The sequence below is a fragment of the Mytilus edulis genome, chromosome 10 (genome assembly GCF_963676685.1).
Source record: "Mytilus edulis chromosome 10, xbMytEdul2.2, whole genome shotgun sequence".
Classification (NCBI taxonomy): Eukaryota; Metazoa; Mollusca; class Bivalvia; order Mytilida; family Mytilidae; genus Mytilus; species Mytilus edulis.
The window spans coordinates 23602952-23623310 of NC_092353.1; the positions used below are offsets into that span (position 1 = coordinate 23602952).

Sequence of the window (20359 nt, forward strand, 5' to 3'; positions counted from 1 at the left end):
ATGCATAAACAATCTGTATAATCTAAACTATTTTTTTACTACACATTTCTTGTTGTTTTATTGTAAAATATATTCAAGAGATGCATTATATATGTGTGATTCGATTGAAAAGATGTATTCTTATACGACCTTTGTGATTTGCTCTTAGTGACGGTTTGACATACATTTTTATATGATCGTTTGTAAACATAATATAAAAAAAAGGTTTATACTTGCAGTTCTACTAGATATAAAATCATAAAGGAAATTAAAGTTGATGTACTTGGTGGTAAATTATTAAAGTAACCTGGTAACAGGTAATATCTCTTGCACAATTTATTGTTATTTAAGGTAACTGGGGTGTCTTCCTCCATTTTGAATTTTGAAGTAGCATAAAACAATAGGTTTAGATCTTTAATGAAATGTGCAAATTTTAAGAGTAATGTGTAATTCGTGTGTAAGACTTTTCATGTTACAATGTAGTATAGACAATTTGTGTTTTGTCATATTTACGGCCGTGTTTTCTATAAAAACCACATATTTTTGGTTGATTTTTTTCAATGTTTGCCTTATACGGGGTATAACTCAGATAGTAGAAGAGATACATGTAACTCGGATAAAGTAATTTTTATAATATAGTGTTGGGAATTTACCAACCATAATCTCTAGCAAGAAAGAAAAAATACGGTGACCCAATTTTTTCTTTCTTACATCTGAAGACGTGTTATATGAGCTATCTTCTCACATTTTGTCTTTAAAGTGTATGTCGTAGTTTTCTTTTTATAAAAAAAAACATTGGATTTTCCATGCGTAATCTATACAAACTATTGCACAACCTGTAGCATGAAAAAAGTCTGCTGACAAATACTTTTTATTATATTTTGAAAAAACATGATAAAAACTACGCTCTTACAAATTATTAAAAACATTCTATATATTTTAATTAAGACCTTAAGTTAATTGTAGATTACAAGTGCTCTAATTATAACATACTTATGTAGGATTGTCATAGTTGTGTTGTTTTGTTTTTATGCCCCTTTCTCCAATGTCTATTCATTTGAATTCCCAATCTGTTTGTTTCGAGCATATCTAGTGGCAAAAAAGAAGATACCAAAGTGACAATCCCTATTCGTAAGTCGAAAAATAAACCTGATAATACCATAGCAAATATAGACAGGTCACCAGTACAAGGCTGAAATCATAATTTCATTGTAACTTTACGTGATCTAACTAATGAACTGAATCAAGTATTTTCTCTGAAATCCGTATCAAACATTTATCAAACACTGAGGTTATAACAGTTCATCCTAGATGTTTCATTACACGAACTGGTACAAATAAAAAAAATCATATGATTACGACACCGTAATCATGGTTATGCCTAAATACTTGTCTAGTAATATATATTTGGACATAAAAAATGCAGTCGTACAACAAGCGGTGAACATTTTCAAAAAGTGTTTCGCATTAGACCTACAAATTATAAGGTACGGAGAAGTTCATTGGCAGTCATCGATAGGCTGCCGACCATCCTCGTGGACAGGTCACCTTGCCTCATAGATCCATAGATAATAAATAAGGTATTATCACATAATTATAAGTGATACTTTATTTTCAGAAGTAAACATAATAGAATTAGAAGCTGATTTAAATTGAATTCGTTTTTTATCAATTATTATCTTTATGAGGAATATAACAAGTTAACGACCCTGTTACTGACACCAATGACAATAAAAATTAAAATCACAAAAATACTGAACTCCGAGGAAAATTCAATCGGAAAGTGTCTAATCACATGTCAAAATCAAATAACGAAACAAATCAACGAATGGACAACTGTCATATTCCTTACTTGGTACAGGCATAAATTGCTTATTTACTTGAGGAAATACTTTAGAGCATGTTTGTCAATCTTATCCTTTGAGGACAGTTTCAAAGTTTTCTAAATAGATATAAGAAGATGTGGTATGAGTGTCAATGAGACAACTTTTGATCCATGTCACATGTTGTAAAAAAGTTAACCATTTTAGATCAAAGTATTGCTTTCAAAACGGAGCCCTTGCTCACTTAGAACAGCAAGCTATGAAGAGCCCCCAAATGACTAGTTTAAAACCTTCAAACAGGTATAATCTATATAAAAAAACGAGAAACGAGAAACGAGAAACACTTGAGACACATCAACAAACTAAAAGCACTGAACAATAGGTTCCTGACATAGGACAGGTGCAAGGAAAGGCAGCGGGGAAAAACGTTTTAACAGGCGCCAACCTTCACCCTTACCTCAATGTAACATAGTAACATAGAAAGACGAACTTTTAAATATCAACTGAAATGGTTTAACTCTATCAAAAGACATATCAACAAAAAGGAGTAAACATACACTGAACAAATAAATTTGATCTATGACACAATAAAAACACAATATTAAGAAAAACAAAGGGGGATATAAAACAGTAGTAGAAAGACAACTATAAAATTGGTCAACATGACGTTAAATCAAAAATAAAAAAAAAGTTCACAGGTTAATATAATAATTCTTGTTGAAAACAGAACATGGATTACGGAAATGTGTTTTTACTAAAATAAAAAAATGTTGTTCATAGTTCGAGAACAGAAGTGTATCTATAATGTTTTGTAATAATCACCATTTCGGTGTAAAATTCATGTCGAATGTGTAATTAAATTGACCAATTTGGCTGCCAACACTAGAATCAACCACCAACTATAATTTTTTTTTTTAAATGAGATTTTTGGAGGAACCTTGGATTTTAATCTGTTGACCCTAAATTCAAAAGGAATCTTCTACTGCACTATATTTTCAAAAAGGGAACCTCGAGTAACCATTTCAAAACTGTTTTCCCCTTAAAAGATATTTTCGGAACAGTTTTCATGACTTTGACCTTAAAATCAATAGAATATTTTACTTCACTAAATATTCAATCTGTATAAGTTTCATTTCAATGAAGTAAATGACACTCAGGTTATCATCCTGATATCTTTTTCCTGTTTCCAATGACCTTGCCCTTCGATCTATTGACCCAAACATTGATTGATTGTTCTTTCGATATATCTCCCATCTGTTTAAGTCTCAATACAATCGAGAGGTAAACTCAGAGTATCAATTAGAAAATAATATTTTGGACACACGGACGATAGTGACGAACAGATGGACAAACAAGTTTTCATGGCGATGTTCATACACCAAAATTAAATCTAATGTATAAAAAGAATTTATTATATTCATGTCAAGCTTATAACATGTCTGTTTAATATGAACACAGTTGCTATTTTATTGGGACACTTGTGTATTGTTTTTCTTTTTGCAGATAAAACCATAGGTCATCCAGAGCACTCGTGTAGTCTAATAAATTCTTCAGTCACATGGAACATTTCGTCCCCAGTTGGATATTTTTATAATAAAACGTGGCATAATCTCTTATGTCAAAAAAAAGTTGAACCAAGTTTTAACAGGTATTTAGCCTGTCTAAGAAACCGGGAGATTTACATGGTTGGAGATTCAACAGTGCGAGAATGGCTTTTATCAATTGCTGATATTTTAAATCTTGCACTCTCGGTTAAACGGACATCAGATGCTCTAAAAATTTATCATCAACCAATTAAAGCGTTTAGTAAAAATAAGAGAGACAACATTACTGTAACATGGGCTGCGCATGAGTTCCCATTTTTCGCCTATTCACGGAATGCGACAATTCATCATTTCAAACCTGCAAACTATCATCTTAACGTAATGCGTTCTAAAAATCCGATCGTAGTGCTGTATTTGTATATACATATAGGTTTATGCTCCATTGTCAGTTTATGAACATGTAATGAACACCAAAGACGCTATAAATAAATTCTTGGATCGTGTGCCTGGCGCAAAAATATTCATTATTACGTAAAGGTCCACATTACTTCGAACATAATAATGAAGGTGTTCCGTATGATTTTGTGAGATTTTTTGCAGGATAAAATGATATTCAAAATTTTCGACAATATCACACATAATATTGTGTATTTAAACGAATGGGATATCACAGTTTCTTCAGAAAATAAAGATATGCATCCATCTTACGATTTAAGAAAACCAATGATACATGAACTGCTGTCATATATTTGTAAATATTTTCAACTAACAGACTATCCTCCTATATGTTATTATATAACTTATTATAATAAAACTGTTTTATTTTATATATATACGTCAAATTGTTTATATTCTTTTACTGTGTAGGATAAAGGCTGATTTGACCGCAATTAGATACAGAACGTGTCTTAAATTCACTGCACTACTTAATAAAAAGAAAAACAAGTTGCTTTCTTTAAAAAAAGAAATGTAATCGTGAACCCAAATGCCTGTTTTATACGAAAGGTCAGATAAAGGTTAGATAAAGATCTGTGCTTATAGTACCTTTTATTGTTGATTAAATGAAAGTAACAGTTGTATACCGCTGTTCAATTGCTATTAATCGATTAAACAAACATAAGACAGTAAAGTACTTATAACAAACTAAAACCAAGTAAATCATTCTATAGGATATAGAAACTGACATGGATTGTCAATGTAACCGCTGTTATTCATGGGGCAAAATATTCTTGTTAAAATGATTCCATTTCCATCTTCGTCCCTCTCTTTGGTCCGAAAGATAACATTCTTGATAAGAGTCACCTACGCAGAAGAGCATTATTTATAGTGGTTTCCTCTTGGCACCTTTCCATGCGCGAAAAAAAGAGAGAGGAACGTTCACTGCATATTATATATCCCTCAAAACACAACTGATAATACTTTTTTCCGGATTTTCTGTTTATAATTGATAAATGTACCTATGTATAAAATGATTCCAAAAATGTATATTGGGCCAGATCATTTTTTTTTTGCTTGTGTGATAAGACTATTATAAAATGGGAGCTGGAGTATTTATTTCTAAAAACTCCCAGACACCACCTTAGAATCAAATGAATGTCCACTAACATATTATGTGATTTTGTTAAAAATATATGATAAACAGATTAATACATAAATTAACATTAAGTGGTAACATTTGGTCAAATTATACATCATTATGTTAAAACAGTAATCGAATGTTAGATTATTACAGATCAATACACAAGATGGTAACATTAGTCCAGAACATATGTTCAGTATATTTATAATTTTATATGTGATACGACAAGATTTTTTATATCTAAAATCTGACAGGCTTCCACCTCAGATTCGCATGCTGTATCACCACTAGACCAATACCAACCCTCGGGACCTTTGGTCCTCAGGACTGATATTGGTGTCTCATGGGTGGTGATACAGCATGCGATACCGATTGATAATTGTTTCTTGTGGTGATACAGCATGCGATACGGATTTCGCCATTTATTATTTCAGTTTGAAATGCAGATGGAAAAGAACAAAGGAAAGTAAGTTTAAGAAAATCTTTGCTAAATAATATGAATACATAGATGTCACCTTTAATGAAGTTCTAGAGGGATCTCTTAATTCTGTATTTACAACTTGTTAGGCCATTACCTCTTTAATTAATGTTTGTCCATTATTCTTTTACCTTTATATTCTTAAAACAACCCAATTGTCACTATTCTCATATTTTTACCATTATTTAAAATTGTGTAAAACTCATCCAAACCTTCATTTATATACTATAGTTGCATTGTTTATCTCCAAACAGTCGTTCTCATGGACGCAAAAGGAAAACCCATTAAAACGAGAAAACCAACGGTCTAATCCATAAAAGAACGAGCAATACTTATGAACCACATCAACAAATGACAACTACTGAACATCAAATTCCTGACGTAGTACAAATGCAGCAGATTTAACTGTAATAGGTACCAACCATCACCTTTATCTGAAACAATTACGTACCATCACAACAAAGAAAGTCACATTACAGAATATCAATCAAAAGACATCTTAACACAAGAGAACGTACACTGAACCAATAAATTTGATCTCTGACACAATGTAAATACAAAAACAATCATTTTAAGGGGTAAGATGGTTACCAATTTCAGAATAAACAGCCATAACCTTGAACAAAATGCCGCCAAATAGAATAATGTACACAGGTAAATAAAAATAATTTTAACAAAATAAATAAATTTGTTGTTCATAGTACGATAACAGAAGTAATAACATATAGTAATACCAAACGCTAATAAAATCTGTTATCGCTATTTTGTGCATTTTTCCTTTGATCTTTTTTTGTGATAATTTTCATATCATGCTACTCGCTTGAGATGGAAAATTATCGCCAGAAACTATGCATGCACGTGGCGTTGCTAACGAAATTGACATGAAAGTGACAACGTCGTCAAAAGTAAAACAGCGATAAACAGATTATCATTGGTCATCTCAACTCGATTGCATTTCTCACTTTCGCCGTGACCGGCTCAAGCGAGAAAATCAATCTCGTTGAGATGATCAACGATAATCTATAAGTATTAAAAATAGTAAAAATAAAAATCGAAATCTTTTTTAAAAGAATTAACAAAAATACCGAACTCCAAAAAAAAAATTAGAGGAAAATCCATAAAACCTGATCGAATCGAACACTCTATTATATCAACCAGTAGAACGAAACAATTGTCATAATCATAACTTGGTACAGGCGTTCCAAAGAAATTGGTAGATAACAAATGGTTTTATAGGTAGCTAAAAGTAAACATTCAAATAATCAACAAAACTAGAAGGCTTGCTTCATATTTGGATCTTTATCTTAATACAGACATATATGGACTATGTCAAACTAGCACACGGATTTCTGACAAACGTGACGATAACAACTTAACAATGGTCAACTTACCATTCCTCAGAATTAACATTCCGGCGGGCCCATCGTTTTGTATGCCGAGACTTCACATTGTCTTTTATAAGAGAGTGTTTCCATGTCAATACATATTGTATAAAGGGACTTCACATTGTCTTTTATAAGAGAGAGTTTCCATGTCAATACATATTGTATGCAAGGACCTCACATTGTCTTTTATAAAATAGTGTTTCCATGTAAATACATATTATATGCAGGGACTGCACAGTGTCTTTTATAAGAGAGTGTTTCCATGTCAATACATATTGTATGCAGGGACTTCACATTGTCTTTTATAAGAGAGTGGTTCCATGTCAATACATATTGTATGCAGGGACTTCACATTGTCTTTTATAAGAGAGTGTTTCCATGTCAATACATATTGTATGCAGGGACTTCAAAATGTCTTTTATAAGAGAGTGTTTCCATGTCAATATATATTGTATGCAGGGACTTCACATTGTATTTTATAAGAGACTGTTTCCATGTCAATACATATTGTATGCAGGGACTTCACATTGTCTTCTATAAGAGAGTGTTTTACATGGCAATACATATTGTATGCAGGGACTTCCCGTTGTCTTTTATAAGAGAGTGTTTCCATGTCAATACATATTGTATAAAGGGACTTCACATTGTCTTTTATAAGAAAAAATTTCCATGTCAATACATATTGTATGCAGGGACTTCACATTGTCTTTTATAAGAGAGTGTTTCCATGTCAATACATATTGTATGCAGGGACTTCACATTGTCTTTTATAATTTATAAGAGAGTGTTTCCATGTCAATACATATTGTATAAAGGGACTTCACATTGTCTTTTATAAGAGAGAGTTTTCATGTCAATACATATTGTATGCAAGGACCTCACATTGTCTTTTATAAGATAGTGTTTCCGTGTCAATACATATTGTATGCAGGGACTTCACATTGTCTTCTACAAGAGAGTGTTTCCATGTCAATACATATTGTATGCAGGGACTTCCCATTGTCTTTTATAAGAGAGTGTTCCCATGTCAATACATATGGTATGCAGGGACTTCACATTGTCTTTTATAAGAGAGTGTTTCCATGTCAATACATATTGTAGGCAGGGACTTCACATTGTCTTTTATAAGAGAGTGTTTCCATGTTAATACATATTGTATGCAGGGACTTCACATTGTTTTTTATAAGAGAGTGTTTCCATATCAATACATATTGTATGCAGAGACTTCACATTGTCTTTTATAAGAGAGTGTTTCCATGTCAATACATATTGTATGCAGGGACTTCACATTGTATTTTATAAGAGAGTGTGTCCATGTCAATACATATTGTTTGCAGGGACTTCACATTGTTTTCTATAAGAGAGTGTTTCCATGGCAATACATATTGTATGCAGGGACTTCACATTGTCTTTTATAAGAGAGTGTTTCCATGTCAATACATATTGTATAAAGGGACTTCACATTGTCTTTTATAAGAGAGAATTTCCATGTCAATATATATTGTATGCAGGGACTTCACATTGTCTTTTATAAGAGAGTGTTTCCATGTCAATACATATTGTAGGCACGGACTTCACATTGTCTTTTATAAGAGAGTGTTTCCATGTTAATACATATTGTATGCAGGGACTTCACATTGTTTTTTATAAGAGAGTGTTTCCATATCAATACATATTGTATGCAGAGACTTCACATTGTCTTTTATAAGAGAGTGTTTCCATGTCAATACATATTGTATGCAGGGACTTCACATTGTCTTTTATAAGAGAGTGTTTCCATATCAATACATATTGTATGCAGGGACTTCACATTGTCTTCTATAAGAGAGTATTTCCATGTCAATACATATTGTATGCAGGGACCTCACATTGTCTTTTATACGATACGGTTTCCATGTCAATACATGTTGTATGCAGGGACTTAACATTGGCTGTCAATGAATACTGTATATAGGGAGATACTTTGTCGTTCTTGAGATACTGTTTTTCTGTCAATGCATTCTGTATATAGGGAGATTCTTTGTCGTTCTTGAGATACTGTTTTTCTGTCAATGCATACTGTATATAGGGAGATACTTTGTCGTTCTTGAGATATTGTTTCCATGTCAATGCATACTGTATATAGCGAGATATTTTGTCGTTTGTAAGATACTTTTTCCCTGATTAAAAAGCCGGTATATAATGAATATTAAATGTCCAATAATTTGATTTAATTTATATGAAAATAAGAGAAAGAAATTGATTTCTTAGACACAATACAGGATGTCAATCTAGCTGTACGTCTGGTAATGATGTTTTTACCGAAGAAAAATGTTCATCCATAACATACCGTTGAATGCAAATGTGTATTTAAAACACTTTTTACCACAATAAGCATCGTTTTGTTTTAAAGTTAAAGATCAGCAGAATCTTTACTTTTAAATGAGAAGACCTCATTTTGTGAGTCGCTTCTCTTCCTTCCACAATAAATTAATAATCATGTCTCTGTGTCCTATGTACAGTCGCATTTGTTATTTTCGCTTATGATTATTCAATTTGGATTACGTTGGGAGAAAAATGAAAATAAAAGCGTCCGAATATTGTTTCCGTCATCGGAAAGACTTTTAAGTACGAACAAGACTTCCGTTTTGGACCGTTTAAAAATTACACATTAAAAACTTTTGGCATGAGTACTTTGAGACAGGACAATTATTTTTCGCGGTTTTTTTTTATACTATGAGCAAAGTGTATCTGCTATTTTACATTTACTATAAATATCCGCGGTTGTCACTGATATAATGACTATATTACCTAGGATTAACTTAGGAGATATAGAAAACAGTGTATGTAATGTGCGAATCATAAAATGCCATTTTCACTGTATTCGTGATGAATTTCTATGTAGAAGGATAAATAAACACGACAAATTCACGATTTTTGAATAAAATAAGAAATAATAATAGATTATCGTTTGTTATCTCAACGTGATTGATTTTCGCTCTTGAGCCGGTCACGGCGAAAGCGAGAAAAGCAATCGAGTTGAGATGACCAATGATAATCTGTTTATTGCTATTTTACCTACAACGACGATGCAAATTTCATGTCATTTTCATTAGCAACGCCACGTGGTTCCTTAGTTTCTAGCGACAATTGTCCATCTCAAGCGAGAAGCATGATATGAAAATTATCACAAAAACATATCAAAGGAAAAATGCATAAAATAGCGATAATACACAAAATGTACTGTTTTTATAAATTCATGATAAATGAATTTGATGCGGACGGGTTTTAGTCGCGCCTACAGCCATCCAGCTGCAAAATTGATACACAGATACATTGTAGATACATATTAAGAATAGTTCACGAACAGAGCGTGAAATAGTTTTAAAAGTAGCAGTCAAGTTTCATTTGTAAAATAAATGTACATGTTAACATGATTAATAGTGTAGTATCACGTAAAACAGGTTTTGTTGTTCAGCTTGTTGATATTGAATCAAATTCCACTTTGTTGTTTTTGTGATGCGATTCATGTTTACTGTTGAATAATGATACCAGACTTTCATTTTCACTGTAGAGCGATTCATTACTGTTGTATATGCAATGCATTTTCACAGAAGGATTTTAACTAATTTTCATCATATAAAGTCGTAATTTAGCCGACTTACTAACATAATTTATGAAGTCAGAAGGATTGATTATATTTGCAAAGTCTGAGGTAATATATCAATAAATTCCGTAAAAATGGCATTTATTGCTAATATTGTCAATTCTATTTTCTCTGATAATTTGTTCAGACCCAGATCTATATGTAGGATTAAATATATACCTTCCTATGACCCGTCATCATTGTATACATATATCTTGAATAGTAAGGGCAGCAACCAATTGATTTTCGTGTGCGTGGGCCTTGAATTTTTTTTTTTGGGGGGGGGGGGCAGACTTGTTTTCAGATTGAGCCAAAGTGACTTGTAATTTTTTTCCAGACAAAGTATCTTTTTAGAGGCAAAGTTAATTGCTACGAGGTTTGGGTTAATGCCCCTTTTGGAGAACATCATTTTGAGTCGAAACTGTCATTTTCGATTTCAAATCGTCTCTGATTAGATAAAGTTAATGAAGATGAAAACAATATTTTGCAGGTTGAGTACGACATTTAAATTAAATAAGAAACTTGTCTTTTGGTCATCGATTTTTGCTGTTTTAATACTTCACCATACAACGACAAAATTGTTCGGGTACGTAAAATAATTGTTGAACTCTAAAATATATTCATTCTTCCCGTCATGTTTCCCTTTGGTGCTAGTTTGCGACGGCAAGTCAATTATTATCATAGGAATATATGTAGCTACATGTACAATGCTATATATATATATTCAAATACTAATACATGTATTTTTCAAAATCTTCCCCAAAAAACATTTTCGACATTAATATTGCATCCAACCCAACTGTTCCTTTACTATATGATTTGTATTATGAATTTGGTATCAGTAAATTAATACCACATGAACCATTCTAAATAGCCTTCAATTTTGTTCACATATATGCACATTCACGGTACTACAATCTTGCGATGCCTATATTTTAACATTACACAATGTCATGTGTTACTTGGACTATTAAGGGCATTTGATACAGTTTTGATGTCTCGGTGATTATATTTTAAATATAATTTGCATACAAGCTTTTAGATTACCTAGTCAATTCAAATATTTGATAAAAAAATATATACCTTTCAATGCTGATCGTTAGAGATAAATGGGTCGAAATTTTAGACGTTAGTTTTGCTGGAAATTTCGAGTTTTGGGACATATTACTTTTTTTTTCAAAGGATGACTCAACTTTCAATAACATTTCTTTTGAAAAAATTAATTGATATCAAAGTGTCATGGTTTTGGAAATAAAAGAGATATTTTTTGTTGTATACATATCTAATTGAAAAAAAATAATCATTGGCTTTTTCGTAAAAATTGGTGCAAATGATATTGAATAATGTTTTCAAACCTAATGTCATTTACAAAAAGAGTGGTCCATGAACTCGTTTTCAAGTTAAATCAGTCTGAATGATACAAATCAGCCGAAAAAAAATTCCGATATGTTCATTTGTCATTGGCTTTGAACTAGCTGTCTGAAAGTACTCTCAGATTTATATTTAGTGTCCTTTTTGTTGTGGGATGTATAATAGGTACGCTGCCACGTCCGATCTGTGTTTTAATAGGATGTTTTGTATCGAACCCCTTTTCAACTGATTTTCATAGTTTGTTCTTATGTTCAACTGTGGCACCACTGTCCCAGGTTAGGGGGCGGTAATCAAAATCAACAAACTGAAGTATAACCCCGCCACATCATTCTGTACGTGCATGTCCTAAGTCAGTTGATTGTTCAGTGGTTGTCATTGATTCATGTCTTACTATCATATTTGGGTTTTTTTGCAAATTTGTTTTGTTATTATTTAGGCCGTTCTCAATTGTATTTTTCCTATTTTTTTAATACAGGGGCTTTTATAACCGACTATACGGGTTTGACCTTTTGTTGAAGGCATTACCGTCGGCTATAATTACTTACACCCAATTTCTATTGGACTTGTGTGGACATTCATACCTCCACATCTCCAAATTTTGTATATTACAAATAAAACGGAGTGGATTTTGTGCTTATTTTTTTTTCACAAATTCACACCTTGTCATTGATTAGGAGAAACTATTTCATGGATATTCAGGACACACACGAAGTAATAGTAAATGCAGTAGCTAACTTTTTGAACAAGGGGATGCCGACAGCCACTGGAAAAAGTGTGTGTTTGATAAAGGCAAAATATTACACGCAACTAGCCCCGTACATATCCGTCAATCAGTTTTTGTCGCATTTTAGGCCGATGAAAACGTTTCACGTAGTCTTGTCATTTAAACGATACTTTTTAACATTGTCTTAAAGCAGGAGGTTTGGCTAGCCATTTAAACAGGTTCAAACCACTATTTTTTCCTAAAATGGCCTGTACCAAGTCAGTAATACGACAGTTGGTATCAAATAATTCCTTTCGATGTATGTTGGCGTTTATTTTTTATGCAGTCAGTGTTCCTGTTAATCCTTTGTATTTTTCTTGTATGTGTTTCTCTCGGTTGTAATTTGATGCCCGGATTTGTTTTTCTCTCAATCGATTTATGTCTTTTGAACACCAGTATACATCTGTTATTTTTCTCCTAACGTTCAACAATGTAAGTCATCGAAATAAAGATTTTTTTTTCATTTTGCGACCGGACATGGCTCACGAATATGAAAGCCAAACCGACGATCCTTTTATCATGGGTTTCTTGTCGGATGGAATACCTGTTGCTTCAAATTTTGGATAACTAAAGGGTAGCCTAGCAGAATCTAGCAAGATTTGCTAATTGATTCAAAAGAGAGAGAAGAGGTTGGACAAAAGAAAACTTTGATCTTTGAAATAAGTAAATGTATTTTTTACTCTCTCTGTATATATTTATATATGGGTTGATTATTGTAGATGGCAGATTTTGTGCCCTGGATACAAAAAAGAGATCGAAACGTTTACAGCTACTGATTTCAAGTATTATGAAAAATACATAAAGTATAAAGGCCTAGATTTCGGAAAATCTCTTGTTTATTTCCTCAAATCTACAGTGGAAATAATCAACAATAAATCAGCTACGTTTACTACTGGTGATATCATAACACTAAGAATAATCCTTCATAAAGAAAATGGTGACGTTTTAACTGAAAGTGGTGATTTTCTAAAAGTTTGGATGTCTGAGAAAGGGAAAGGCGCAGGTTCAGCGGGGTATGTAGTAGATCATGGTAATGGTACGTATATTGGAGTGATAAAAACATTATGGAGCGGATCTCCGAACATCAAAATTTCATTGTCATTTCCAAAAGAATCTATTGGACTATTTGTAAACTACATATACAAGAATGGAATGTTGAGGACTATGAAAGGAGTTTTTAAGAATGCTCGTGGAGAAACTGGTAAAGGTCCATGTGGGATTCACACACTGCAAAAACACGGCATCTGTGACTTTACATCAAAGAATTATGGAATGAGATGGTTTTGTTCATTGCCAGATAAACCTGGGTTTGATTGTTCAGACTGGTATTCCATAATTGGAGATACGAACGTTTCGACATTTACAACAACACAGAGTAACTTCATAAGGTAATACATTTGAGGAAATTATTTCGTTACATGATTGATCTTCGTGTCGTTTCTCAGAAATTTTTGAAGCGATTGCTGCTTGTTGATAATAGAAAAAATAGTTTAAAATACCTTACTGTTCAAGGTTAAGATAGTAATCATTAGCATCTACGTAAGACCTTCGTGAAGGTATTCTATGTTTTTGAAGAGTCAAGGAGACAGCAATTAAGCCAACCATAATAAAAATAAGTTTAATTAGCATTAATGTGTTTCTTAAAGTAACGCACATTTGTCAAACACACGTTTCGTATATAAAAAGACTTATCAGTGACGCTCGAATAAAATAATGTTTAAAAGGCCAAAGAGAGTACAAAGTTGAAGAGCATTGAGGACCAAAAAGCTCTAAAAGTTTTGCCAAATACAGCTAAGGTAATAATACAACCATATTTTTAGAATCTCATAAATTTAAACTATGTTTAATTGGTAAGTGAATAAGTAGGGGAATTCTGTATCACAAATAGCGTTATATATTTAAAGAAACAATCAGTTGGTTCGGACATTTGGCTGTACATGAAGAATTATTGAAACAAAGGGAAATTCACACATTAATTTGACAGTTAGTTGTTTATAGTGAACGTATATTTAGAAACTAATTATTAAATTAATTTACACGTTTTATATCTTAACAAGCCTGGATATTGCATTTGATACATTTAATCATAACTTAATAATTACATAAGATGTACGTGTCATTATTATACGATAATTAGTTAGACTAACATCAATATAGCGTCATTCTTCATTTCAAAACGAATTGCATGAATTGTACCAACATGATTACCCCTATTTCCACAATAAAGTGCACAGGGAAATAAAAGAAAAATATGATAGTAATCGTACTTTCATGGTCATAGCAAAACAATGTAGTTTTGTGTTTAGTTCAAATAAATTGTTAACCTTTGTATTGTCTCACAAATCTAATTTCAATATTTGTGACGTCGGGTGAAGGTGTCAAATATCAGAAAATTTTACGGTGGGGAGAAATCGACATTTAAAAGGACATACATAATGCATTATGAACAGGAACAGGAAGAAACTGTGTGCATGTAATGTGAGTTATGCAAATGCAAAAACAATCTTCAATTTAACTTGATCTCGTTCATTTATAGCTAGGCATTTCTTGTTTCCTTGATATTAAATATGTTTTAGAGTTAAAGTCTTTTGTGATTTGCAATTGGTGACACTTTGACATATACATTTATATACCGGTTTCTTTTCAAGCATAAAACCGAAAATGTTGTTTTTATACTTTCCTCGATACTTTCAGTTCTACCAGTAATAAAATTATAAAGGAAATTAAAGTTGAAGTATATGGTGGTAAGTATTAAAGTATCTCTTGCACAGAAATTGGTTTCTGAAAAATGACTCAACCCAGTACTAAATTTGAGCATTATTTGAACAATTAATCTGTAAAAAAATGGCTGGATCGTTAAGTTTTCTAAGCAAAATTTTGAAAACAACTGCTTTAAGATGGTTTTGTAAGATTGTCACTGCTCTATTGTTAAGTGTTCATGTCCGTCTCTTCGCTTTGTCTATTGACTCCCCAATTGTTTATTGTCTAAAGCATATCTGGAGTAAAAATGAAGTAAATAAAGGGACAATCACTTTCCTTAAGTAGGATACAAACCGATAAGACCAAGGCAAACACGGCAAGTTCACAAAAAGAAAGCTGGAATCATCTTTTCGGTCGTAACTATTCATGGTGTAACTCATGAAATGTATCAGGTGCGCGCTCTGAAATCCTTATTAAACATTTATCAGACAATCAGGTGTCAGGTTTGTACAGTTCATCCTTAATGTTTGTTAACACGACCTGTTACGAATAACTTAAAATATAATTTGGGTACGGGACTGTTATGCCTAGATAAGATATTTTGTGAATATGAAAAATCATAAGATCGTACAGCAGACTGTCAAAATGTTCAAAAAGTGATGCGTATAAGAGGGAAGAAATTCATCGGCAGTATAAAAAATCAGAAAAAGTGTAAAAACATACATGTAAGCTAGCGATCATCATGGTGGATAGAGCACCTAACCTTATGTATCTATCTTGTAAACAAGATCAAACTAATAGCTGACTGAAACTGAGTACGCGTTTGATAAACTGGTATCTGTATGAGAAATTAACGACTCTGTTATCACTAGATTTATTTCACTTGACTGGGCGGGGTTTAAAAGTTCGCTTAGCTAAGACCAGTCCATCTATAAACAGGAGTTTTAGGATAAACTCATCAATGAAGTGTCCAGTTGTATATGCATTTGGTGACACTGATAGGTGATTATAATTCAATAATAATTATAACGGCAATCATCCTTATCACACAAATCTTCAAATAGACTGTCCTTATGCAAATTAAAACATAAGCTCCGCCCGATCAGTTGAAAAAAAAATTGGTAATACTTGCACATACACCAAGACTAAATGTTGATCCTATTATCTGAAGCCAGTTTTAATCTGTACTAAATGTATAAATTTTGCCATCAATATTTCGGTGTGAAAATCATGTCAGATATGCCTGCAAATTGAACAATATGGATTCCAATACTAGAATCAACCACCAACTGTGACTTTTAAATAACATGTGATTTTAGAAAGAGGGTCATTTGACCAGTTGTACCCCAAATCAATAGGAATCTTCCGTCTGTATCAGTTTCATTTTAAAGGGCAACTCAAGTAACTATTTCAAAACTACATTCCTCGAAAAAAAAATTGGAACAGTGAGCATGAACTTTGACCTTGGAAATCTATGTTTCAATCAAGCAATCAATCAATCAATCAAATGAAATTCAGGTAAACATCTCAAAACCATTTTTCAAGTTACCCAGTTACCTTGTCCTTTGATCAATTGTCCCAAAATCATATGATTCGTTTTCTTCCATTCATCTTCCATCTGCATAAGTTATAAAACAATCGAATAGACTATTAATTTATTCCCGAGTTTTGATTATATAGTTTTTCAACAGGTCACCTTTTCTGTGGTTGTAAATCCTGGTTCTCGGTAAAGTAAAAGCATCCAAAACTAATAAAATCTTACATATAAATGATGTAATTTGAGGGGAAAGTTTAATATTTTTCCCCCAAATTGTACCGATTGAAAGCTTGGTTTTACTTCTTTAGCTTGCTCTTACCTGACTTGGTACAAGGATGTCCAACTACAGAAAAAGGTAACCAGTCGCAGTTCGTTTCAAAACCAATAGGTCATGTTCATACCAACCCCATAACATGTCAGTTTTAAATAATTATATATACTTTAGTCTTAAAGGGATACTTGAGTTGTGTGTAATAGTTAACTTAATTCAAATCGTCCGTTTGTATTTAGCATTTTGTAATTAACCTTTTATAGGTATTTAAATATTCTTCTCTTTAAACACGATATTCTTTATCAGAAAGTTAAAAATATTTCTGGTCAAGACAAATAAGAATAAAGAGAAGTTGTTTCTGTTTGCTTTGGTACCATATTCTGTGTAAGCGTACGTAAGATTATGAGTGGTATTGTCATTCCCGTGAAGATTTGTGATTCTGAACTTTTTTACTCTGTTTCTGTATTTCAATGTTTCGGTAAGTTAACCTTTTGTCATTCATTGGGTGTCTATGTCTGGGTATTTATCTTTTTCAGCTTTTTAAATATATATATAATTTTATTGCAGATAAATTCATAGATCACCCAGAGTACTTGTGTAGACAAATAAATCCTTCAGTCACATGGAACATGTCGTCCCCAGTTGGATATCTTTATAATGAAACATGGCATAATCTCTTATGCCAAAACAATGTTGAACCAAGTTACAACAGATATGTATCCTGTCTTAAGAACAGGGAGATTTACATGGTTGGAGATTCAACAGTGCGACACTGGCTTATGTCAATGGCTGAGATTTTGAATCTTGCATACTCAATAAAACTGACATTAGATGCTCATCATCCAATCAAAGCTTTCAGTACAAATACAAGAGACAACATTACTGTTACATGGGCTGCGCACGAGTTCCCATTTTTTGCTTATACATCTAATGCGACAATAAATTATTTTAAGCCTGCAAGATATCACCTCAACATACTACGTTCTAAAAATCCGATTGTAGTACTGCATTGGTATGTTCATATAGGGTTTGTTCCATTGTCAGTTTATGAAGAACATGTAATGAACGCTAAAGATTCTATAGTTGAATTCTTGGATCGTGTGCCTGACGCAAAGATATTCATTAAAGGCCCACATAACTTACAACATACTGACGGTGTCCCATATGATTTTGTGAGATATTTACAGGATAAAATTATATTCAAAATTTTTGACAATATCAAACATAAGATTGTGTATTTAAACCAATGGGATATCACAGTTGCTTCAGAAAGCTATGAAATGCATCCTTCGAATAGTTTAAGACATCAAATGATACATGAATTACTGTCATATATTTGTTAAAATTTGAAACTTTTATACTATCCTTCTATATTTTGTTAAAATAAAAAAAACATCGAAATCTATTACATTATGATACGTATTTGCATCGTCTCATGACAATATCGTAAACAGGTGACAGACCAGCGGTAGTGGTTCCCTTTCTCAAAACATTGATTAATTATTTTGCTTTAAATGCAGTGGCGAAGTGTTCTATGCATTTAAGTTAGAATAAAAATAAACGATTAGTGAGAAGCCATGAGCCGTGGTTCTTTGCACGAATAGTTTTGTTCATACATTTTGAATTGTATATTTTTGAACCTGTGGACCAATAAAGGAAAAATCTTGATCATGTAAAGCAACTGCCAACCTTAAAGCTTCTTCCTATGTGTCATATGTATTTTTGGTGTGTCATGCTTTTAATTTCAACAGCTCGCATCTCAAATAAAAAATCAGTTACATCCTTTTTTTTTGGGGGGGGGGGGGATATTATTTCACCCCTTTCCGTCTGCCCTTCCGTCCGTCCCATTATTGGTATATAGTTATTTGGCATACCTCCTCCTACTTTTTTATTCCTAGGAAGTTTTCACGTTGCCGTCTGTTGAGTATTCAATACTACGCTTCAATAGAAACTATTCCTTTTTCAAACAATTGTATGTGACTACATGTCCATTATGTATTCCGTGTGCATGGAATGGTGGGTTGACATGTCATAAAATGTGTCTATATTGTTGTATGGTCGATTGAAGCTTGTGTAATATGATTTTTTTTAATAAATATGAATTCATAACTACATAAAAGTCATGGCCATTAAAAGTGTTTCTTACCAAAAAACACAATTATCGTCCTCGAGGTCAAAGTTCAATAAAGTCACATAAAGGTCAAAATTTTAAGAAGGCTCACCACCTCATGATGATACATCCATATGCCAAAGATGTAAGGCCTAGGTCAAAAGGTGAAGAAGTTATGGCCTACATGGTTGTGTTTTTCACGAAAAAAACAACATAAAGTTGAACTTAAGGTCACATTTGAAGGTCACAAAAAGGTCATCATGATGCAAGACACTTAACCACGTGATGATACATCCACACGCCAAATATCTAAGGCCTATAGTTCAAAAGACGAAAAAAAATATGGCCATTATGTACGTTTTGAATAGATTTTGTTCCTATTTAATGAACCAATTTGAGGGTGGGGCATATTTTAAACTTAAATACCAAAAAATCTAACGGTTAAATTTGAAAAAAAATTTGCAAGAATAACCAACTAGTATAGTACTCCGAATGCTTAGTTTAAAAAAAATATTAAACAACACATTTTTCTTTCAAAAACAAAATCTACTTCAAATACTAGAAGCACAGCATTCACTTTTCAGGTCTGATTCTGATACCCCCTATTAAGAGTAATCGTTGACTATTTATTCAGTCATTTTATATATACATATATATATATGACATTTTCTGACAATACACTGGTTACAAAGACCGGACAGAAGCTACTGGTAATATGTTAATGGAAATTGGAAATCTCAAAACGAGGTGCATTTGCATAAAAGAAACTTATAGAATAAAATGAGCATTTTGACATTTATTGTCTCGTCAGTGACTTCGAGACCAGAATTTTGAAAAAGGATGAACGCACGATACACACACGATAATTGAGTCATTGACAAATGAATGATGAGCACTTAACACACGATTCCTAAAGCCATTTTATATAGAGTGGCATTTAAAATTGATGTATGATAATTAAAATGTATTAGGGTATACATATGTTAGATACCTCGCTTTCAGTGTTGATTGGTCGGCAATTTTACTAATCATATAATGTCGTAAATCAATTAATTGTCGGATATCGTTTAGTGTATTTCCAATATCAATGAGTGTTGTCAAATTTTAAAACTCATCTATACTATTAAACGAGAAGACCTCATTTTGTGTGTCGCTTCTCTTCCTTCCACAATAAATTAATAATCATGCCTCTGT

At 32.4% G+C, this 20359-nt stretch overlaps 2 protein-coding genes across 3 annotated transcripts; both read left to right on the forward strand.

Moving 5' to 3' along the window:
- Positions 1 to 1350: 1350 nt before the first annotated feature.
- LOC139492651 (uncharacterized) lies at positions 1351 to 4929 on the forward strand. The gene is made up of 4 exons (XM_071280804.1): positions 1351 to 1375; positions 3306 to 3724; positions 3947 to 4133; positions 4871 to 4929. Exons 1-4 carry the CDS (start codon positions 1351 to 1353, stop codon positions 4927 to 4929), a joined length of 690 nt encoding a protein of 229 aa, XP_071136905.1.
- Positions 4930 to 5122: 193 nt separating this feature from the next.
- LOC139492385 (NXPE family member 2-like) lies at positions 5123 to 18460 on the forward strand. Of its 2 annotated transcripts, XM_071280593.1 has the most exons (6): positions 5123 to 5141; positions 5360 to 5391; positions 10904 to 10999; positions 13267 to 13935; positions 15242 to 15291; positions 17623 to 18460. In XM_071280593.1, exons 2-6 carry the CDS (start codon positions 5366 to 5368, stop codon positions 18396 to 18398), a joined length of 1617 nt encoding a protein of 538 aa, XP_071136694.1. In that variant the 5' UTR covers positions 5123 to 5141; positions 5360 to 5365; the 3' UTR covers positions 18399 to 18460. The 2 variants fall into 2 exon arrangements, with proteins under 2 accessions (XP_071136694.1, XP_071136693.1); XM_071280592.1 differs by lacking the exon at positions 5123 to 5141 and having other exon boundaries at positions 5193 to 5391.
- Positions 18461 to 20359: the final 1899 nt, after the last annotated feature.